Source organism: Notolabrus celidotus, chromosome 15, assembly GCF_009762535.1.
Source record: "Notolabrus celidotus isolate fNotCel1 chromosome 15, fNotCel1.pri, whole genome shotgun sequence".
Classification (NCBI taxonomy): Eukaryota; Metazoa; Chordata; class Actinopteri; order Labriformes; family Labridae; genus Notolabrus; species Notolabrus celidotus.
In genome coordinates this window covers 22,866,496-22,890,589 of record NC_048286.1, presented here as the reverse complement: position 1 = coordinate 22,890,589, position 24,094 = coordinate 22,866,496, and the positions used below count along the sequence as shown (strand labels likewise).

The following is a 24,094-nucleotide window of genomic DNA, read 5'->3' as shown; positions in this document are numbered from 1 at the left end:
TATATAGTCTGTGATCAGTTCCTTTAGACTTCTACAACAAAATGTATGACTCAAAATTATGTTTAGGATTAAATGTAACTATATATAGGGTTTATGCAATCTACCAACCCCAAAGCCTTACTTATCTCTTATATTCAGTGAAAACTGCTTTTACTTGTCCTCACATCCAAGATGTTAAGTGGTCAGTTGGGGTGAGAGCATTGTTTTAGTCCACAGTTACCATCTATTGGTTGTAAAGATATAAGGGCAGGAGATACAGGAGAAGATGTCTGCCTGAGCGTTACTGTCAGGAGTTATTTCATGCAGGCTGCACGTTCAGCCAACAGAGAAAAGTGCCTTCAAAGCAGGGGAAGATATTACCCTAAGCATATGAGGGCAAGGACACATGGAAAGACATTTGGAATACTATAATATCATACAGCGTGTTTCTTTCAGTGTGAATGTCTATTTTGTTGGCACTATAATGAAAATACTTTCACAGCAGATAATAGGAAATTTGTTGCACATTATGATATTGTATTTTTGTGTGCAATTAAGCAGCATTTTTTCATATTGAGTGGGTTATGCTACAAATATAGATAGTAACAATGCTGGAAACTAAATGTGACATGCATAAAAACTGCAAAATAAAAAACTGCTGATGAGGAAACAGCAGGTTAATGCAGGCTGAAAAGAAGGGAGAAAAGGAGACGAAAAAGAAAGAGCTTTTTAAAGCGGACCATTTGTAAAACAAGGAGTTTAAAGCCAGATTATAGGGCAACAATGACACAATCCCTTATGTTCATTCCTGTAATACGCTGTGAAGAGGAGGATTTATACTTTATTGTGGTGGAATGCATCCAGGCTGCCTTCCTTGTGTCTGCCTTGCCGTCTGCCTGCCTATTTAGGAAACATTTTCCTCCTCCTGAGGCCAGGTGTAATCCCTGCACAGAGGAAGAGGAGAGCGATGCCTTCAGCCAGCAGCTGATCAGCCTTATAATGGTTCAAGTATTACCAGTGATACCACCAGAGGGGAAATTCCTCCAATCCAGTCTAAAGCTTTCTGAGAACTGTGCAGGGTTTGGGTGGCTGGTTGTTGGATTTCTCCCCTGCTACTCTGCTCATCTTCTGGTCTGAGGTGGATTGCATCGGATTGTCTTAATTGTCTCTAATGACTAAATTGTCCCAACTACTTGCTCCATTAACTCCTGTTAGCTCTATTAGGGAGGAATGGAGCCAAAGAGGAGACGGTAATTGAGAGTGTTAATGAAGGCAACATGAAGACTGTTGTTCTGAAAGTAAAAGTAAACAAAAAGGGGTATTTTATTCTGAAAGGGTCACAAGCGAATTGTATTTAAAGGAAAATAAAACGTTTAAAAAACAATAAATTATAAATATTTGTACACAGGTAAATGTGTCAAATAACGGACATTCAACTGTTTAACATTTAAATTTGAGTGTCAATACTTACCCATGATGCATCAGGTTTCACCTTGTCAGCACCTATCCTTCAGAGCTCAGACTAAAACCATCAGACTGAACCTCTCAGCCTGTTAAAGCAGCTCCAGATTAGAGTCTGATGGTCCTCAGTGCAGCAGATACAGAGGGATTTTCTGTCGTAAAGACAGATGTTTTAGAGGAAGTGAAAGGATTCACACTCCACACAGGAGCTTTAGCTTTGTCAGCGCTGTTAAGATTTGGCCCTGTGAACTCCATTTGGAATCTGGCAAATCAGGACATAGTTGGACATGTGTTGATTTCAAAAGCCCAGTGAGGAACTTTCATGTTGTGCTGATTCTGGGGACCCCTTTGGACAAAATTGGTTGTGCTTTATAGAGATGAAGTCTGCATTTTCCCATGAGTACCATCACCCACTGTCGTAAAGGTGTGGCTCTTGGAAGGGAAATGTTATATGGAATCAATTATATCATGACAAAAATATTAACCCTTGCTTGAATTAGGCATATTTATACGCTAATGAGCAGCTTATTTATGTTTTGTTATGTTCGCAATATTGTGTTTACATCTCCTATGTTTGTGAGCATTGACAACATTTTTTTTACTTAAATATATTTTTGATAGAAAGGTTATCACGTTAACTGTGACCCAATTAAATTCTTTTTTAAAAATATAAATCACACAGTTTTGTCCCTTTCTGCACATCGTAGTTAAATCACTGCAGCTTCTTCCTGCTTCCTACTGCCACCTTGATAGAAAAAAAAGACACCACTATGCTTTTGAATGGCACATTTCACTTCAAAATCAACTCCCAATAGCTCAATTGAAAAGTTAAAAGTAACATGCACTTTGTGTCAACCGGTACTACATTATCACCAAAGTACTTCGAGTTTGAGCTACCACCTGAGCCAAGCATGCAGGTGCAGCTAATCAGACTTATGTCAGTAGGCAACGGCAACATAAAAGCCAGCAGTGCACAGTTTTGGAGTGTGCGACTTGTAACAAATGACATCAAATCAAGACATTGAGAAGAACTGCTTGACATTATTGATATGGACGTAACAATGGTTTCAGACCACACTGGTGTAGCAGTATTCAGCATTCATTTGAATAAGAATTTAAAAGTAAAGACCATACCAAATATTTCATTGCATTAATTTCTAAATCAAGACGCTTGTAAGAATTGCTCTACATTATTAATACGGACTTAAAAACTGTTTAAAAATGCTAAATAATGACAATTTAGACATGTGATTAAAAATGTGATTAATTGCGATTTTAAAAATATATTGTTTAACAGATCTAATTTCACAAGGAGAACATTTTTTCCTAGTTTTAATAAGTCTTATTTAGATATAGAAATTCTTAAATGACAATATACAGCTGTGCTCAGACATTGATGCTTTGGTAACTCAACGACTTGGTCCTTCACCTCACACTATGACTGAAATATCAGAGCTCTATTTAACATTTCAATAATATTTCCTCAGTAGAAGATATATCTTTTCCATATTTCAAATATTCTTTAAAAAAGGGAAGGGGTCCTGGTGCATGCAGTAGTTAGTTAACACTGGAGAGTTCCTTCATGCAGGTGAAGGCTTGTCAGTATAACTTTGCTCTTCCAAGAAACTTTGACCTTCCCTGTGCTGGAGTTCAATCCTACAGTGACTGAGATTTTTTTCTCTTATTCTCTTCTTTCTTATTCTCTTCTTCTCTGCCACTCTCCAGTTTTTCCTCACTTTTTTTCAACACATAGGTGGATTAAGGCAGAGGAGCTTTTGTTTAGATAAAGCGAAGGATTAGGGAGAGATTTGCCCCCATAAAGTTGTGGGCTTAATGGGCCTTTTATCCCTGCATGTCCCTAAAGCTGTGTTGCCTCTGGATTAGGACTACACAATGGGGCCCCTTGTGCAGAAGGATCCGGGCCAGAGAGAGCGAGAAAAGAGAGAAAGAGAAAGAGAGAGAGGAGAAAAGGCAAGGAAAAGAAATGAGACAGGGAGAGACTGAGACAAGGGAGAAAAGAGGGCAAGAAGAAAGAGAGCAGTGGATGGAGGGAGAGAAAAAAGAGGGGGAATTATGCAGCTTAGTAGAGGAAACTGACAGGTTGAAAACTTTGAGAGGAGGGATTTGCTGAGGAGATCCTGAGATCTTGTCACCAATAAAAAGGGATTTCAGGAGGATTCAGAGGCGTGGTTCTGACAATAAACTGCAAAATTATCGCCTTCCTTTTAAATTCATTCATCTAATACAGCCTTCTTGTAAAAAAAGAAATAAATATGAGCGGGTCTTGCTGTGAAAGTGCTGCTAATAAGGTGTCGAAGAAGTGGCTCCTGGCAAATTGCTTTGTTATTCTTGTCAAAAAGGGTCTCCTGCAAGAAGTCGATTTTAAACTACACATCAAAATGATTAATTGCCGTGGGATGAACAGATGCTGAAATACCCTTGAATGGAGGCGGGGAGGCTGAGGCCTGCTGGATTGTGGCCCTAATGTATTCATGAAGTTGCAGAAACATCATTAAGAGTATTAATTAGCTATTAGAGAGCAGGAATCACAGCATTAAATATATTTTTTAGTTGTTCTTCTTAAACCAAATGCAGGCTGAGACATGAGAAGAAAATTTCCTTTAAATATCTGTTCAATGTAGGAATGAAATGAAAGACAAAAACCTGACAGAAAATCAATAAAGAAACAGCAGACGTTTAAAGAGCTTTCACAGGTTAAAAACCCACACGAGGTAATGGGACTTTTGCCAAATTAACATTTTAAATGTTTGGTTGTTTGCCATGTGGAGGTCATTGTTCCTGCACCTTGTATTCATCATGCATGGCCGGGTACAGGGGTAAGGGGAGCCGTTTTTTGGCGTTTAAGCCCCTCAGACGCGCTGGACAGCTCTAGTCTCTCTAAGGAGCTTTAGGTGGAGAGGCGCTGAGAAGAAACTCTTTCTCGCTTTAATTGCTTTAGAGACGGTCCTCACAAAGAGACAGTGGCCAGATTTACCTCCCGTTTAAGTTCTTATTTCCATTGGTTCACAAGTTAATCCTCTTTCTTTCACAGACCTTGCAGGAAAAAAGGAGTGATAGGAGCAGAAACCAGAGAGGCGCACGAGAGTTTTTCCAGGAGAGAGAGAGAGAGAGAGAGAGAGAGAGAGAGAGAGAGAGAGAGAGAGTGAGAGAGAGAGAGAGAGAGAGAGAGAGAGAGAGAGAGAGAGAGAGAGAGAGAGAGAGAGAGAGAAAGAGGATACTTTGAAGAGCGCATGGAAAAGTTTAAGGTGCTGCTGGCAGAAGGAACAGATTAAGAGAGAATGACGCACCAGGGAAGTTAATAATAATAATAATAATAATAATAATAATAATAATAATAATAATAATAATACCTAATAATAAATACATCCTTCCAATGACTTGATGACAGATTTAAAATGATACTTACATCATACAATATCAACACAATGCGCCACACCTTGTTGTTACTCCCTATCCACATTATATAAATAAAGTAGCCTAATATTACGATTTCAATATTTATTACCAGCCTACTGGTGCTTAAATCGGTGTTGATATAATAAGGTTATTGGTTTTCAAAAAAATATTAATTTTCTTTGAAAAATAAAAGCATCTATTTCGCTTGCACTGCTTATTTGTCTCTTTAATCCCCCCTCTCTCTTGCACACATAAACAAAAACACACACAGACAGCCCTTAATTCTAACTTCATGTCGAATGTCCACAACACATTGGTGGTCTAAAAACTGTGCATTTGGGCGCAGTTGTGAGTCATTGTGCGTCAAAACGCATGGACAGTTATATTCTCTCTTCCATTGAATCAATTGTCTCCTGTTCAAATGTGTGAAACCTGGTCCGAGATAAAACTGCGTCACAGCCCAAACACTTTCCCAAAGAATCTCCCAACAAAATATGCAAGCTTTACATTAAAAGGCTACTTTGCGCTGCCCTTAATTCCCCACCTAAACGGTTTTGCTCCGGGAGAAGAAATCTGCTCTAAAAACCCTTCAAGAAGAGAAGGGCATTATTGCCCTAATCCTCTTACCCGCAGTCATTTTAAGACAGGGGTTTTTGGAGGCTGAGATGGCGTCTTGTCTTCCCTATCCCATCCCAAATCCTTCCAGGCCGGGCGAGAGTCTAAAGGCAGCACCCTGGCATCTATTAGCCATCTCTCCAAAGTCTCTCTCTCTTTCTCTCTCTTCTCCATGGCATGAAGAGAAAGCCGAAAAGCAAACAAACTAAAGGTTGGTTCCTTTCCCTCACAAAAACTGAGGAGAGGCGAGTGGATTCAAGCTTAGAGTGTATTTTGAGGGTAAAAGCCTGTGTTAGAAAAAATAAAAAACATTTACGCATGGAACTAGGTTCATCTCAAGAGTTCAAATGGTAAAATATCTTTAGATGTATAAAATTAAATCTGAATTAGGCTATTTTACTTTCTTTTCAAAAATGTCTCCTAAATATTTGTTACCCCTGCATGAATGTATTATATTGGGGGATCACTAGCCTATAGGCTATTGGAACATTTTAAGTTTAAGTTTACGAAATATATTCGGCTTATTTAAATCAATAATATTTACAAAATTATTTTATTTAAGCCTAAACCCAATTTATTCATTAATTACCACAAGTGAATATCTCCAAAATTTACCAAATGAAGACAAGGAATATCGAATATCAAGCGACTATTTTTCATTTCCACATAAATAAATGGAAAAAATATGTCGACAGACACGGAGGGATAAAGCGGACATAATGTGCTTAAATTGATCATATTTGAAAATAACTCAAGAAGTCAGTGCACCAGAGTCCACCGCTGGACGATCAGTTATCTTATTAACTTGACTGACAGCCCGAACAGCCAATAGAAAGCCAGCATGACCCCCGCGAAGCTCTCCTTAAAATCCCTCCACGAGCTCTCGCGCTCCAGCAGATGGCGATTTCCCACTCGTGTGCGAGACGTAGAGGACTCAGCAGCAGAGGAGAGCAGGTGGAGCGCGAGCGGAACTGAAGTGAAGCAACAGACTGGATGAGTTTGAGTTTGCAACGACTGATCTCACTGACGGACAAAAGAAGGGGAGCATTGAAACATTTAAATACAAGAAGACTGAGGAGAAGGAAACCCCCTGAAGAAGTTCAGCAGCTCGGATTCTCTGTGCTGAAGAGACGGAAGAGAGATCGAACTGGTAAAAACTTCATGGCATCTTTCTAAAAACACTGTTTACGCAATGAAACATCTTTGACATAAACTTAGTTTGAAAGATTTGGCTGTTCAGAAAATTGGAACGCTTGTAAGAGAAATGTAACCTCTGCATTTTTAACAGAATGGGATTTAATGAACTTGTATAGAGAATAAAAGGCTGACATTTATTAACAGATCAGTAGGAGGATGTTACCCTGGTTTGAAGTTTACATATCTTCACAGGCTATCTTTATATTTCATTTTAGTAGCTTATATGAAACTTATAAAGTGCAAACATTAATGTAACACAGCGTAACAGCTAAAAATTCGATCCGTTAAAAAAAATAGATGTGTACAAAATTTACAAATGTGTAGTTTTTACAGGCTAATCTTGACGAGCATGTCTTTTCGTTTGCAAGAGCCCTAAAAAGATGCATTTACAAAATAAACAGCACCTCTGTTCGTATAGACGCACATGGCTCTGGTGTCCTCTGAAAAGGAACTTCTTGCCTATTTAGAAGAAAAGCTGCCCACTCGTACATTTTAAATGCCTATGTAGGAGGAGCGCCGAATGCAATACGTTAATATTATTTAATCACAAAATTGTTCAGTGCATTCTAGTAACGAAATAATGTATTATACTAATTATAACGATTGTTTTAACAGCGTTAAAAAAACAGACGATGAAAAACCAGACATTCAGACATATATGTATTTCAATTTGTCCTCTGCATAACAACTATCCTAACAACTGAGCTTCACAGGGTCGGCCCTCGCCCTCTGACAGTTTACACTGTGACACAGCAAAGAGCAGATTGTCAGATTGGCTCGTGCCCCTGGGGGCTGTTAGCAAATAACATTTTTCCTCATTTAGCCGGATCAAAGAGTTGCACTGTACATGCCAATTTACATAATGACGGTTTGATAATCGAAGCATTGAGCAGGGCAGCCAGGAGGGCCCAGAGCCTGGAGCACAGAGAGGCTTATGAATGACAATAACTGCGCTGACAGGCTCACTGTGATGAGCTATTGTGCCGCATTTGATATGGGACAGGCTGGAACCAGACCATGTGTACAAGAGGTGGGGAAAGCTGGTAATCACGGGAAGGCAGACTCAAAAGTTTACCTGCTGCACACAATAGGTCTAAAACGTTTAGAAGTGTGTGTGTGTGTTTTTTTGTTGAATACGTGAATGCAATTTGTGGGTGTTTAAGTCACTCAAACTTCTTCCGGTGCACGCAGGCAGGCGTAGAAAATGTAAGAATCTGTGTGCTATATTTTCTGAAAAATGTACGAGTTGCCTTCATGTTTTGCTTCTTTCATTTTCATTTTTCTGTGGATAAATCTAAATAATAATATAATAATAATAATAATAAACTTTATTTCTATGCACTTTTCTAAACAAAGTTACAAAGTGCTTCACAGAAAAACACAGAAAAAAGTAAACAATAATAATAATAGATATAAAGAAAATATAATAAATAGCTATGGTTAGGTTAAAGGAAAGAAATAAGGAAGTGGAGTAACACCTTAGTCCTATTACTGGGACACGCACTCACCCTTGCGCACACGCACACGCACACACGCTCAGGCGGGAACTCCAACCCAGAGCTAACTAGCCGGTCCCTCTCTGGTCCCTCTGTACGTCCGTGCGTGTCAGCGGTGATGATAAATGGAGGGCCTCGCAGTCGAAACCTATTTGCACTTCCATTAGACGGGGAGCCAAATGGGGATCAACATGCATATTTTTACCCGCGGAGAAGCCATACATCTCAGCCAAAACGTTGCCCCGGGGCGATGGGATAAGAGGCCGCTAGAGAGGGCGGGGGGAGGGGGGGTGATGCGGGGAGGAGGTGAGGGGGACCATTCAACTCAAATACTTGGGGGAGTAAAGTAAATGTTTAGCGAAGCACCTTCTGTCCCGGCGAATTAAACTATTCCCCACCGCCCTCTGATCACATTCATCAGCCGCCGCGGACACTTAATAGGCTGGGAATGAGCACTGCGGGCATACACACATACACACGCACGCACACATGCACGCACAAACACATACACACGTGTGCTATACTGAAAGCAAAGAAACAAGTTGAAACACCCTTTCTAGTAATCACCAGTCTTTTCTAATATACAAAAATAGTCTATATTATTATTATTATTATTATTATTATTATTATTATTATTATTTTATATTATTATTATTATTATTATTATTATTATTATTATTATTATTATTATTATCATAATACCATTATCAAATTAAAGTGATTATCATTGACATAAGAAACATCTGGATCCACTAGAAACATCTCAACGAGTACCTAATTTAAACTAAAGAGAATGACCCGGGTCAAATGAACATACAGTGTTCAAATGAACAGGAATCACCTCACAGAATTTAACAATTTTAAGAACTTAAAAGGTAATTTGTTCAAATGACCTAATACACAAAAAGTGGTGGCACATTATTGATTTTAATTAAAACGACAACATAGCCTAATAAGTTCAATGCAAACCCGAATATGCTTCTAAAGAATTGGTACACAAGTTGATGAAGGTAGGCAGTTCCCCGGATATAGTGTACCTGTCATAAGCAGAAAGATTTATATCTCCTCCCTGTGGTCTCTCTGTAATAGTTATAATAACTGTTTAGGCCTCCGAGATATTCCCTCCTGTCAGCCTCCTCCCTCCCTGTTAATACATATCTAATCGTGTCCTGCAGCGCTTGATCTATGAAAATCTCCGATTTGAAGGAGAACTAAGAAATACATGTCGTGAAATAACGGCCATGAAAAAGACTGGGAAAAAAAATGTTCCCGTTTCATTGGAAGCTGCAGGACTTTGTGTGAATTTATAACAAATTAAAATGATCCCAGTTAAATTTAAAGCTGTGTGATAAATTTTACAAAAAATATATTTTCAGTAAAATCCAACAGAGAATAATTTCCGTACCCATAACCTATTAAAAAAATAATAATCCTGCTATCCAGTTGCAGGTTTTGCCACGGAGACCCCGAGAAAATCTCCTTATTTCATTCTCCAACACATTTCATCAACGCCCTGATCTGTCAAAGCAGCGTTTTCAGAGGGGATTTAGCTTCTCCGGGATCATAGAAACCCCGACAATAAAGTCATGAATACAGCATCCGTCACGGTTCATTATGGGAACGCGTCATAATTACCTCAATTAAAAGTCTTTTGTATAATTAATGGATTGAACAGGGCGATAATTGGATGTTAATGGATCACACTTTTGTCTGAGTGCGCACATTTAAATCTATTGGCCCTTGAGCGCGAGGACCTGATGCCTTTTATAGAGAGCTTGTGCGTGTTTCAGTTTATCAGTGAATGGGTAATGAGATTGGTGGATATCAGTGAAATTAATTGAGGATTTCAGTCCTCCAAATTCAATAACAGCGTGTCTAATGTCAAATGTCAACTCTTCTTCCTCTTTCTGACCATCACCATCCTCTCCCTTGTTCCGCAGGTGTGACCTCTCATCATGCAGCACTACGGAGTGAACGGATACTCTCTGCACGCCATGAACTCCCTCAGCGCCATGTACAACCTACACCAGCAGGCTGCGCAACAGGCACAGCACACGCCCGACTACCGGCCGTCTGTGCACGCGCTCACACTGGCCGAGAGACTCGCTGGTAATTGAGTGCACGCTCACACAGACACAGAGATAAACTAATCTTGTGCAGTACGTTGTTACACTCGAGTCATGCGCAGTGAAATAAACCATCCTGTGTGTGTTTCCTTTCCAAACGGCTGCGCATTTCAAGACATCATCCTGGAGGCTCGTTACGGCTCTCAGCACCGCAAACAGCGTCGCAGCCGCACCGCATTCACTGCACAACAGCTGGAAGCGCTCGAGAAGACTTTCCAGAAAACTCACTACCCGGATGTGGTGATGAGGGAGCGGCTGGCTATGTGTACCAACCTGCCTGAGGCCCGCGTGCAGGTAGGCATATAATACATGACGCACTGCACTGCAGCTGATAATGATGAGGATAAGTGTGCTTGAAGAAGAAGTGTGCTCAAAAGGTCTTACATTTTTTTTACCTGTGTTTTTTTTTACATCTTCTCCTCGATTTTATCTGCATATTATTATTTCTCGTTGGATTTTTTTTGCGTATATCCAATGTCAGGTAGACTAGCTTTTTCTGGGTTGTGAATTAAGAAGTAAAGAGATGAAGAAAATGAACAGGTATTAAAACAGACCTTCAAACTAACACTCTGACTGCATTAAAATTCATACAGAAAAAAACTAAAGATCTATTAAAGACTACTTGTTTGTTCAAGAAAGTTTTCAATTTCACCTACACAACAGACAATGTATGTTACTATCTAAATACAAAATGTGTTAAGATGAAACAAAGTAAGAACTTTTAATATTTTCTCTGTTATTCTGATCATTTTATTCTAAAGCAGTGATTTATAATGTAAAATCTTTGTGGAGAGGCTTTTTATTTGTTGAAACTTAGCCATTTCAAAATCACTCATAGTATGTGATGAAGTCACTGCTACCTCTGCTTTACTCATTCTTCCTCTAACGCTTCCTCCTCTCACCTTTCCTTCAGGTTTGGTTCAAAAACCGCAGAGCCAAGTTCCGTAAGAAGCAGCGCAGCCTCCAGAAGGAGCAGCTCCAGAAGCAGAAGGAGGCGTCAGGGGAAGGAGGAGGAAGTGAGAAGGAAGACGCACCTGCTTCCACAACTATCATCCCTGACACCCAGCTCCCTCCTTCATCCTCCTCTTCTTCCTCCTCCTCTCTGGAGATAGAGAGTCCTGTGGTCCATCCTGTATCTCTGGACATGGAGCTGAATGTCACATCTGCCGAACACTCCGGCAGCGAGTCAGCAACAGAGGATAACGCCACAGACAAGGAGGATGAGAGTAAATGTCAGAGAGAGGAGATGAAGTGTGAGAGGGCGATGACACCAGGGGACGTCTCTCCGGTCTGCAAAAGACTGAGTCCTAAACCAGGTACAGACACAACTGTATTATACAGCACCAACATGGAGAAATGTACTGACAGAAAATAAGAGTTGCTCTGATACTAATACCGCCAGTATTGGTATCAGCTTGTGATGGAGACTAAAATGTGGTATTGTGAGTATGCCAGTCAATGTAGCAAAGTTAGTCCCCCCCCCCAAATCCAACAGATTTTAGGTAAACTATTGTGTCAATAACAAACAAAAACAAAGTGGTTGAAACAGAACGTGTCGAGTTAGTAAAACCTGCAATTTTACAGCAATCAGCATCCACCGATGTCATGTACATTTTATTTTAATATTTTAGTACATATTCACTAAAAGATTATTACAACAACAAAAACAACATATATATATATTTTTTAAACAAAGGTAAATAAAGAAAAATAGGGAGGGACGAGCTCTTTCAAATAATTTCATATTAAATATATTTCATATCTTAACGATACTCACCATGTGTGATTTTAAAATGCTTACAGAATTTCTGTGCAACTATATTACTCAAAGTATCTCATCAGGGGTGAAGGTGTTTACAGTGTGCATAGTTTTTACTATTTTATTATATTTATTGCCATTTTTGCCTGTACTATTTATCATTGATTGATCACCCTACCTTCATATCCCATATAGTGCGCTGATTAGAAGTGATTTTTTCTCTAATGCTGATCATACATTTTTTCCTATCAATTTTAATCAATCTCAGAAACGGTATAAGGTTGTGACACTAATGTGAACTGAAAAGTAAAAGCTGGACTATAAAGACAGGTCTTAAATTCTAGCGAGAGAACTTCACAGACATGCCATTGTATCTTTTATCTTAAACTGTTTCAATCATAATAATAGAAGAATATTTTATAGAATAATATATTTTCCTCCCTCTCTTCAGACTCCCCCCTGGTCTCCCCCTCAGTGACCCCCTCCTCCTCCTCCAGCGGCGGCCTGACCAGCAGTGCTCCCCTCCCTCAGAGCCACTCGTACTCCTCCTCCCCCCTCAGCCTGTTCCGTCTGCAGGAGCAGTTCCGTCAGCACATGGCCGCCACCAATAACCTGGTGCACTACCCCGCCTTCGACCTCGCCGCCCCGTCTTCACTCCCCTACCTGGGCATGAATGTCAACATGCCCCCCGCACCACTCGGCTCGCTACCCTGCCAGTCCTACTACCAGTCTCTTTCCCATCATGCTCAGCAGGTGTGGAACAGCCCACTGCTGCAGGCGTCAGCTGCTGGCGGCCTCAGCAGCCACACCAACAAGACCACCAGCATTGAGAACCTGCGTCTGAGGGCCAAACAGCACGCTGCCTCACTGGGACTGGACACCATGACTAACTGAGAACCAGTTGAAGAACAATTTGAGGAAGTTTGGAGACTCTGTTAACACATTAACTCACCCCACTGTGTGTCTGTATGACTGTGATTGCTCTCTAGGAACCATGCATTAAGCTCTACTTGAGTAGATTGGGAGAGGACATCTGAATATGTTTGAAAATAACACATGCCAACATGGACTGGACCTGCAGAAATCTCACTTTTCAACAGACACCACACTTGTTTGACTCCTCTGAGCTCCCATAGCAGCTCAAGATACAAACTGTAACACGTGAAACAAGAAAAACCCATGGCATATCAAACATTTCTAACAAAAGCGACATCTGAAATGACTATCCTTTGCAAAGGACTGTGAACATATTCCTGACTGCTTCCAAAAAGCAAAAACCGCTGGATCTTCTCAACATCTAAAACATCTTTAAAAAAAAAATGTTCACAGAGCTGATGATGGACACACTAACTTCAAAAGACAATGCAGATAATGTTTACAAGAATATTGTGAATAAATGAGGCACTTTTAGGCTCATGTGCCACCAGGAGAAAAAAAACAAGCAGAAAGAGATCATCTCTGTCACAGGACCTTCAGCATTTCAATTAAGCAGCAGTTATGTACATAGCATGTACTACACAACAGCACATAAAAAAAGAAACTTCAAGCCATGTTTTCCTCAACAGCGTAATTAAAAGTGACTAATTTGCCAGTTTAATGGCTGGAATTATGCCACTTTGCACAAAAGGCTGGCTTGATAATGAGAAAATGATTTCAGTGAGTAAATTCTCAAAGCTTTTAATTACATTTTGCCCCGGGCTGAGGGAGCCAGGGCAAACGCAATTATGAACATGAATACCATTTAAGACCACATTTAGAAATCCAAAAGGTCTGTGCACTTAAACACTCAATTAGTATGAACATGATTGGAATCACTTTCCAATAAGCTGAACAATTTGCCTTGAATTTGGGCAAAAAATGACTTCTGTACAAACGCCTCATATTTTCTGGCCTTAATATTCTCTTGAGGAAACATGCAGCTCATCTTTAAAAGTCCAGCTGACTGATAGCACTTGAGGAGAATCACAGGTCTGTTCATGTGGTCTCTGTTCATGTGATCTGGGAGCTGATGTCTTCATATAAAAAAAAATGCACATTATTTTAGTTATGTAAAATACAAAAAAGTCTATCTAATAATGTTTACTTGTAAGGTTATTGTAAATTCCCTATTAAGTTGTAAAGTTGATCAAATTCCTTTAGCTGTCAGATTGTAAGATTGTATTTGCTGAGCTCGCTGGCACCCTGTCTACCCTCCTCAGTTTTTGTGTATTGATCCTGGGTTCAATTAATAGTTTAAATGTCTTCATGTTCTTTTGTGAAAATTGTATAAAATACTCAAATGAAGAGATGTGGAATGCTGGAAGAGCTGCTACTTTCAGTTTTTCAGCAGTCTAGACAGATAAATCAATGAAAGTGAAGAAATTTCAAGTAATAACTGAGCCCGGTCCTCTGTGTCCTGCCGTCTTGACTCCGTTTGAGTTCTGTTGTCGCTAATATCTTTATGCTCTTCCCTTCACTGTCTCTGTCAGACTACTCGGTCCAGTGAAAGATTGATGTATGATGATGGAGGGGGAGGAGAGAGTGAGCGGACCATCAGCAGTGTTGTGTCCTCCCTAACAATGTAGACTTGAACTAGTGTTGTTGTAAAATAATCACAAATAAAAACAGTGCTTGGAGATCTTTATACAAATGACTTTTTAATCTGTGCTAAATATTCACCTTCTATATGTATCACTCAGTTTGACAAAGCCAAACTCTTGGCAGGGGGTATGTGCTTTGGTTTAAATATGCAACACAATGCCATAAAAAAACAAAATGCATGCAGCTAGCAATTGATGTATTGATTTTGTTTTCAATTAAATTATTGTGCATGCGATTAAAGTTATTAATGAACTGCAAAATTAGAAAAAGCTGAATCAAAATCCTGCTTTTAAAAAAATAAAAATGAACTGCAAATCAAAGCAAAAAATAAAAAAGCAAACTACATGACGTGATATTGGCTTGGAAAAAAAAAGTGATCAAGGTAAAAGAAACAGCAAGGGCTTGGACTTAGCCTAATGGTTAAGTTGCGTGCCCATGTAGTGGGTGGCACAGGTTCGATTCCAGCCTGCAGCCTCTTTCCGGCATGTCAATCCCCCACTCTCTCCTGGTTTCCTACACTGCCCTCTCTTCTATATATAAAGGTTTAAAAGCCCCCAAAATACAACTTGAAAAAGAAAGAAAACAGCAAGATGAAAAAAGGATCAATAAAGAAATGACAAGGGTCAAATTAAGGGAACAAGGAATTGAATGTAGGAGAATTTGCATTGGGACAAAGAGTGTGATCGCAAAAGACACAGAGAGGAACAACGTAACCTGAAAAGAATCTGAAAAATAAAAAAATGGGCAGACATAAGCCATCCCCAATGAATAAGCAGGCCATTATCCTGAAGAATGACGGCCCGGGGCGGTGATTATGCTGCTATTATATCTTTAACAGGATGGTTTGTCAAAACGCACAGACCCCCACTCCCCCAACCCTGCCCCGACACACACACACACACACACACACACACACACACACACACACACACACACACACACACACACACACACACACACACACACACACACACACACACACACACACACAGCATCTATACCACCTCCTCTTAAATGTGCCCTTGCTCTTCCCACAGTAAACCTTACACGTATGTTTCCATGCATCATGACATTGGTAACCATTAATTTAATCCGCCTTTAACCTTTATTTTTCCCTCATTGTGTGTGTGTAAATAACATACACACCTTGGCTGATAAATTTAGCAGTTTCTCAGACTGTTATGGATGACCACCATCCAAAAAATCCGGTGATGATCGCAACAGATTAGCAGCCTTAATGTGAGTGTAACACCTCACCCTCACCTTGTTGTGTTTTATTACACCATGTACATCCGTGGGTGTGTGGGTGTGTGTGTTTGTGTGTGTCCTCAGCCAAGGGCAACCTGATTGTGTGACTGATAAGATTGTGGTGTGGATATGCAGCAGGAGTAAACGTCCTTGTTATCCAGGGGATGAATCTATCCAGCTACACAGCACAGTTTCCTCCCATGGGGCTCTGCAGCTCCGAATGTAACACACTACTCTTGTTCCAAATGTTCTCTCTTTTCTAAACACCCATCCCCCAAGCACACACACACACACACACACACACACACATACACTCAAACACACACACACACATTCATGCACGGCCCGGGGGTTGAACAGGGATTGCTAGATTGTAGTGCTGCAGGGTCAAGTGTGTTGAGCCCTTGATGCTGGATCAGGTGCTTCCATCTCTAACACTCAGGGCTGTATATTCAACAATATACGGCTGTAATCTATTTATAGGCGTGCACAGATCTTCATCTACTTTCCATTCAGCAAGTCATGACATGTGAGCTTCTGAGAGTGAATCAGCCCATTAAATGTGATAGTGATTCAGATATGAACACAATAACTTTTAACATGCAGCAAGTTTGCCTGAACTAATGAAAATTACAACACATGAATATTGCATCGTTTCATGTAAAGTAAGACTTTATTTTCATTCTCTTAACTTGAAGAAATGTATTTTTACAGTGTACCTAACGGATACATTTTTGATGGTGGTCCGTGGTTTTAAAGTATAATGGACATATATAGTCAGTTTAACATTGTTTTGCAAAAACAGTCATGAAAAGCTTTAAGTACACTGCTGTGAAACCATTAAATAAGATTGCATCTGACCTACTAGCTTCATTTAAATTCTCAAGCATCATAATGATGTCTGCTTATTGAACTGATTTAGTTTGTTAAGTGATATAAAAAAGGAAAAACAAGTTTCCCTCTCAGTAAAAAATCCAAAGGGTGCAGGTGAAAATTTAGGCAAGGTACTTTATTTTTAAACAAGAGTGTTTTTCGTCTGACCCAGTAGACCCACTAGTTTTCTGTATCTCTTGCTTTAACTCTCACTCTCTTTCTCACTCACTCACTCACTCACTCACTCACAGCCCCCTGGAGCAAGCCCCCCACACAAAAATCACAGTGTACCATTCAATCAGTGCTTTTTTTCTCCCTCCTCTCCATGGTTCTCTTAAAGGTTTTAACCATGGCGAGAATGAAAAGTGCCAGCGTTAGAGAGCTCGCCCCATTGAGGAGGTGACAGGGTCTGCCAGAATATGATCCTAATCCTGTTTCCAGCATTCTTTTAGCCCACTGGCATCGCCATTTCGCAGCATTTTCTCGAAGCTGTCAGGCCTGGGGAAATCCCTCTAATAGTGCATTGCTCAGATACACATCAAAGCCTCCTGGAAACCAACAGCAGGGACGGCAGGAGTAAGATCAGGCTCATGGCTGCACATGTACAAGCTAGGAGAGGGCAGAGACAAACTTCAAAATCACGTGCAAAGAAATTCCACTCATGCATGATGCTTCAGGGTATCAAAACCTCTGAAAAAGTAAGTAAGCAGGGATCCTCACCTTGTTTTCCTCAGTATTCTCAAACTTTTATCTCACTAAGTTCACAAAATAAATCAGAGGATGGACAAAGAGTGAAGACGGATGAAACTGAGATACAAAAACAAAAAAAAGTTGTGATATCAAGAGGCAGACAACAGGTGGCTAAACTGTGTATCCTGGGCCACCCTCCTTTAGTTCCACTTCATCTTCCATTTTCTTCTTGTCCCTTTTTTCTTAAACACTCTGACTGCCATCTCACCCCTCCCCGGGTAATCTTCTTAGAGAGAAGAAAACCCCCATTCTCTCTCTTCTTAATCTGGCTGCAGCCTAAACCTGCGGCTGCATTTCCAATGCGGGCTTCGCTGAACTGCTCATGAAGGCTCTCTGCCAGTTCATGGAGCTCCGAGTCTGACAGACTCAGGATACTTAGATAGGGAGAGTACTGCTGATATGATACTGATTAAGTTACTTGGGACATATTGGCAGAAATTTGAAGTAAAATTGTAGCTATGTCATGACATATCATTTATGTCACAGGAGTCTATCTGCTCAAGACTGTGCCACCAGATTGTCCACACAAGAACATACTGTATGTCTACAATAAGAATTAGGAATGATTTGCATGAAGTTCTACAACAAAGCAAACCTTTTATCACCATAACAACATCTAGTTGGATACAACAAAGTTGAACAGAAGCCAGTTTGATAGAAAGACAGAAAAGTGGACAAGTAAGAGTTACCAGATGACTTAATTTCTTGACAACCTCAGTTACTTCCTTATTTTCATTCATAAAACCTAGAAGAACTATAAAAATGTAGATCTAGTAGTGAGTGTTTCACTCATCAAGAGCTAGTCTGGGTAGCTCATTTGGACATTGACATACAACTCACATTGATGGAGTTTCAAGAGTTGACTGAAGCATTGATCAAGCCTTATTAATAGAGGTTTAATTGACACAGCTTGTTTCAAGATCTGCATGCATGCTACGACAAAAAAGGCATTTCAGTTGCTCAAAAGAGCCTAAACTTTTCTTGTGATTTGATATTGAATAAAATAACTGCCGAAGCATGTCCGCTGACTGATTTTTTAAAGAGCAGTATCTGCCAGGACAACATGTGTGGTGAGTCATCCTCCGGAACCCAAATAAGGTTCTGTTAGTCTGAAAAACATATTGAATTATCTACACTGTTGTGGTAGCAGAGCTCATTTTTTGTGCAACCCTTAAAATGTGTTAAATCTAAAAATGTAAAAGTGAAGTTCCGTCACAAAGTAGCTGAGCCTAATAGTTAATGTAACATAATTAGTCCAATACTTACACTACTTTGTTCCTGAACTGGCCATTCCACTACTGATATACTATGTTAGGTACCGTTTCTTTGCATCTAATCCTCATCCACTCAATATTTCAATATACACCGTTTTCCCAGAAAACGTCACCTGCTCTCAGTCACTTTCCACCTTTTCCTTCTGTTGTTACACTGCAACAAACCCCCCCTGTGGTTTTACAACCTGCTGGGCTCAGTCTACACCGTGCATCTGTGACAAAGACTCCCACTGGTGAAATCCCCACTCCCATTACCAACCAGGACACAGCATCTGATCTTCACCTCTGGGCTGGAAACCCCACAGCAGGAGCATCTACATCTGTTTTAACTTCAAAAAGTACAACTACGTCACCATGTGCATCTACACCAATCATTCATGTTCATCTTCAAGAGGCAGAGTCCATCCTAAATGAAGACCTGCATCACCTGTAATGTGTCCCTGTTCTCTTCTGCTGTCGTTCAATAAACTGCTGGAGGTGCCCCGCTTGAATATATGGAGATCATTACCAGTGCGTTGTAGCTTGAGGTAAAAATATAAAGACTATTACTGTGTTTTGCATGTTTATTATCAAAAAAAGCAACATTTAAATTATATTTGAACAGACAACAGAGGCATGGCTGTGTGGTTAAATCCATAATATTCATCTTTCTAATACACAGCATATGTCTCCCTAACACAGGCTTACACACAGGGACACAAATAGACAGCGGTTCATTGGCTAATTCAATAATAAAGCAGACAGCGAGTGGAGTCAATAGACAGGCAGAATAGAGAGTAACTCATCTCTAACAGTCTGCCGTCTCCTAAGTGTTAAAACATGTAAATTTATGTAAGAGCCCATAGGAAACACATATTTACAATACGTTTAGGTAATCACACGATGTACGAGGAGGCACTCAAGGCCCCGGAGACGAAAGCAGTCAATACAAAAATAGTTTTTATGTGTCATTAATTCCCTCTGCATTCCCAGATACATCCCCCTTTTACCGCAGTAATACAGTAATCACTCACAATCGCACAGGAAATTATCTGCACTCATCTGTGGAATAAAAAAGCGCAGGGGCAAAACAGGCCGAGACGTCCCATTTTAGCTCTCTGCTGCCTCTTTAATGTTCATCTGGGAGCCGCATGGCTGCCGTCCGTCCCTGCACAGGGATGGGAGTCAGCTCCTGCGCTTGGAGCGGCTTAATGACAGTGGGATGCGGATGGTAGACTCGTTTGAGAAACACACACACACACACACACACACCTTTTTCACGCTACATTGCCTGTGCAGGACAACATAAAGGGTCATCCGTGGTGTGATGATAAAAAGAGGCACCTCTGCGCTCACATTAGCTCGTGATAAGAGGAAACATTTCACCTCTGAGTGATGTCAATGCAAAACATGAGTCCATCCAGCTTTCATAATGAAAGTTGCACAGATTCAGATGTGAGAAGCCAAATGGTCAATAAGTCATTACCTGCCTGTTCATTATTCCCTCTTTCAACATAGCCATATACTGCATTATTAGGCAAAGCCATCAAACCTGATGAATAAGCACAGAGCAAACACAACACATTCATTGGAGAGTTGCAGGAGATGATGGAAATATGTGTTTCTGTAATGGGATTCGGAAGTCCTCATCATCTGACACAGTAACTGACTTGGGGCTTCTTTCACCTTTAAACCTTTACGGACGGTTCTTTTAAGGACTCTAGTGGGGACACAAAATACTTGTATTGTTAACTAAGGCTGCCACCTACAGGAGTTAAATAAAACTACATCTGAAGGATTTGTTGCTGGATATGTCATAATCACATACAGTGCTGTAAAACAAGTTCATTCTCATATTTAATCAACAGATTACTAGTGTTTACAAGCGTCAAAAATTACTTCATGGAATAATCAATCTTCTCCCTGATGGTGTCTTTTGCTTTTATTGGTCATTAAGGCAGCAGAGTTCATTTCAGTCTGCTTAAGAACCATCTAAAAACTCCTCAAAGGGGATTTACATTATTTATAATTTTTATGTTATTTTGTTTCAGGGGGATATATGTTGAAGTTTGACAACATCAGTATGATTATTCAGAATGATTGAGGTCTTTTATGCTCTTATTTTGAAAGAACAGGGCAATTTTGGCACTCTGTGTAGTACCTGTAATGGGTAGGTTGAGATAGGCTGGGTGGAGAGCGGGTTTGTATATGGACTTTTAGCAGGATGGGAAATAAATGCAAGAATGCTTTGTTGTTTTTGTTTTTTCAAAATATATCAGTTAATTAAACCTAAAAGAATGTCATACTTACCAGGAATTTCAAGGTTTTTTGCTTCTGTGTAAGATCCATTTCTGACATGTTCCAGTGGCCGGTTTGATTCTGAGTGTGTTTGAATTTTATTAGTTGGTACAAGGACAAATCATCACTACAGTTTGAGTCTTAATTCATATCAAATGAATCTAGTTTTTGACTCAATATTTGCTTTTCCATATATAAAACTGTGGATTCAAATTGTCCAAAGCTGAAGTGTCACATTTCCGGTACTTCAGCTGGATTCTTTGGGCTTTCTGGCATTTTAACCAGTCACGTTTCACACACTGTAGTCCTGTAGTCTGGTGTTTCAATAGTCCACCACCATGAGGAAAAAGTTCTCCTTCATCTGTGCTCTAAAAGACACAGTTCATACAGACACATAGATAGAAATAAATAGAGTCCATCAGTCCACAGTCTACGTGAGCCTCTGTAGTTTGCACATGTAGATGGGGCCAAAGTTAGCAGCTAAGTGTGGGATGACCATCTCACCCAGCGGGAGGTCAGGAGCGAAGTGAAATGTTTTCCTAAACATGTGTGTGAGGGGTTGAAGGTCAACAACCTAAATGTGGATTATGATCAGGAAAAGAGAGAAAAAAGAACAACAAAAGTCAAATTATTTGTTGTAATTTGTTCCCATGTTCATCATTAGGAAGCCCTGATACTAAGCAGGTCAAAAGCTTTATAATTAATAATCTTTTCATTTCGTCTCAGTTAATCTCTTAACTAGAGATGACAGAGTGTGTATCACTGACCTGAAGTTGGATGCCGTGGTTCTCGTGGGCTAAGTGGATGGCCTGTTCAACCACATTCTGGTTCTGGATATGAGAGAGAGTGCAGGTGGAGTAAAGGATCTCTCCACCTGGGCAAGCAGCCAAGATTCCCGCCCTGAAGAAGGGAGAGAGGATTGCTCAGATGTTGCTTTAAGTGCATTGTTTTATTGTGTAATGTGCATAAACATGCATGATAGCTTGATAGTTTCACCAACTTACAGCAGCAGCTCTGCTTGCAGCTGCGGCAGCCGTCGTCTCTCACCCGCCCTGTTCTTATTGAATATGTTGTTGTCATCCTCCATCAGTGAGTGTCTGTCTGTGGTGCAGGGGACGTCAACAAGAACCTGAGCACCAAAACAAAAAGGAGTTTAGGAAAGTGGTTTTAACAGGTTAATCATGATGTTCATGCGATTTGTGAATCCACACACTGGCTTACTCTGTCAAATGTGTTCCTATCAATTTCACCCCACTTTGTGCCATCAAAGGAGGTGATGCGTATTCTTTCATCAGTCAGAAGCTCCTTGGGAATGTAGCTTTTAAGGACCTTTCTCAGTCGGATTGTTCGAGACACAGAGGTATCATTCACACAGAAAAAACCTTGGGTATAAAATCAAACAACAGCACTGGGTTAACTTTTAATCTCACAGACAGGGGATGAAGACAGTGAGTAATAATTAGTAGTAATAATTTGTGGAATATGAAAGTAGTTATCTCACCAAGAGAATGCGTTTGCAGTAAAGACAAAGTTTTGCCTCCTGGAGCGGCACAGAGGTCAAGAACATTATGACCCTCCTGAACGTTCAGAGCTAGACATGGCAGCACAGAAGCTGCATCCATCAGGTAATAACTCAACAACCCGTACTTATCTGGTCTTGAGATGACAAACAACACAGAGACAGTGTAAATGGGCTTACTACACCAATTAGAATTAAATACAAGAATCATACACATTTATCATGCTACAAAATATACTTAATATTAGCTCATATTAAAAGTATTTGGAATTTGAAATTTGAAATTATTTCCAAAACTGCTAAATAAGCTCACCTTGCAGGCTTAAATCTTGTGATATCCCCTCTTGGAAACACCACACACTTGATGTTAGCACTGAGCGGCAGAGGAGGAAGCTGCTGACTGTCAGTGTCAGATTTCTGCGCAGAGACAGAGACTGATTCCTTCTCAGATACGTCCCCAGATTCTTGCTGCAGACTCAGCTGAGCTATAGAAATAAAGACAAAAAGGAGGTTTTTTTTTATAAAGACATCATAAATAAGATTTTACATTTAGAGCCTTTATAAAAGAATAACATCAGCTTTATTCACTCTTGCTGTCTGATATTCAAAAGTCTACTATTGTGAAATAAGAGTTTGAAGGATGATATTTTTCTACACAGGAGTCAGACTTCCTATACCTTCTGTATCCATGTCCCTGATGAAGTCCCTGCACCCTTGAGCTTCCAAGTCTTCCAGAAAAGCATCATGGAAAAAAGTATTCAGAAGGGCTCCATATTTCCTCTCTGACAACAGAGCGACTCTGACTGATGGCCACAACTTCCCCAGCTGGATGCTGTATGTGGAGTCAAAGTGGCGCAGGGCAAGAGCGCTGGAGGGATTCTTGGCACGTGTGGCCGCCTGTCCGAAAGAAAGCAAGGTCAAAACATTAAATATGAACTTTGCGTAAGATTAAAAAAAGAGACAGGTTTTGAAAAGACAATGCTAAATTATAGGTGATAATGAAGGAAATAGAATATATAGATACACAATTTCATCATGTAACGGCTTCATTGTTTGAATTATGCCATTGATTGAAATGAATAACTGGAAAACATGTTATTTCCAGCTCCAGCTAGTTAAATTGCAAACATAAAATTTAAATTCACAGTAATCATAAAAATGTAATAGTCTGTTTCCGAGTTATCTAATTTGCCTTGCTTTGAAATTAAAATTGTTTTGGGGTATATCCAAAAACAAAGATCAAAATCGCACAGAAGTTCCTTGGTGGTAATGTTTTTGCAGATTAAGGCTTCTAGTTGTGGCATTATTCATACCAGCTTTTATAACATACCCATTTCTCTTTCACTCTGTGTCGTTTTGGTGTTAAACTCCTTATATCTTTAATTTTTCTTAGCAGCAGCCTGGTGTCCAAGAGCAGCGCCATGTTTCTGTGCGACTAGTTTTACAGTCCGTGTACGCTCTGACAGTTGAAACAAAGGTTCCGTGGGGAGTCACGAACTGAATGGGCGGGTCTTATCGGCAAC

General features: G+C 40.1%; 2 protein-coding genes across 2 annotated transcripts; one reads left to right on the top strand and one right to left on the bottom strand.

Annotated features, from left to right (window-relative positions):
- The first annotated feature begins 6,366 nt into the window (after nt 1–6,366).
- On the top strand, nt 6,367–14,921 carry dmbx1a (diencephalon/mesencephalon homeobox 1a). Its single transcript, XM_034703410.1, has 5 exons — nt 6,367–6,622; nt 10,106–10,274; nt 10,407–10,585; nt 11,205–11,607; nt 12,502–14,921. Exons 2-5 carry the CDS (start codon nt 10,121–10,123, stop codon nt 12,942–12,944), a joined length of 1,179 nt encoding a protein of 392 aa, XP_034559301.1. The 5' UTR covers nt 6,367–6,622; nt 10,106–10,120; the 3' UTR covers nt 12,945–14,921.
- A 4,403-nt stretch (nt 14,922–19,324) lies between these two features.
- On the bottom strand, nt 19,325–24,042 carry nsun4 (NOP2/Sun RNA methyltransferase 4). Its single transcript, XM_034703790.1, has 8 exons — nt 23,902–24,042; nt 23,249–23,468; nt 22,885–23,056; nt 22,554–22,708; nt 22,274–22,434; nt 22,057–22,181; nt 21,820–21,952; nt 19,325–21,626 (listed from the first exon to the last, which is right to left on the bottom strand). The coding sequence occupies exons 1-8, from the start codon at nt 23,992–23,994 to the stop codon at nt 21,483–21,485; spliced, it is 1,203 nt and encodes a 400-aa protein (XP_034559681.1). The 5' UTR covers nt 23,995–24,042; the 3' UTR covers nt 19,325–21,482.
- Between the last annotated feature and the right edge of the window lie 52 nt (nt 24,043–24,094).

What these genes read in the sequence shown, in the direction of transcription:
- dmbx1a (XM_034703410.1), top strand. Translation starts at nt 10,121, where the DNA reads ATGCAGCACTACGGAGTGAACGGATACTCTCTGCACGCCATGAACTCC. An exon ending in ACTGGCCGAGAGACTCGCTG is followed by an intron (nt 10,275 to 10,406) that starts GTAATTGAGTGC and finishes GCGCATTTCAAG; the next exon opens with ACATCATCCTGGAGGCTCGT. An exon ending in AAGACTGAGTCCTAAACCAG is followed by an intron (nt 11,608 to 12,501) that starts GTACAGACACAA and finishes CCCTCTCTTCAG; the next exon opens with ACTCCCCCCTGGTCTCCCCC.
- nsun4 (XM_034703790.1), bottom strand. Translation starts at nt 23,994, where the DNA reads ATGGCGCTGCTCTTGGACACCAGGCTGCTGCTAAGAAAAATTAAAGAT. An exon ending in CTGCAAGCAGAGCTGCTGCT is followed by an intron (nt 21,953 to 22,056) that starts GTAAGTTGGTGA and finishes TCCCTTCTTCAG; the next exon opens with GGCGGGAATCTTGGCTGCTT. An exon ending in ACCACGGCATCCAACTTCAG is followed by an intron (nt 21,627 to 21,819) that starts GTCAGTGATACA and finishes ATCCACATTTAG; the next exon opens with GTTGTTGACCTTCAACCCCT.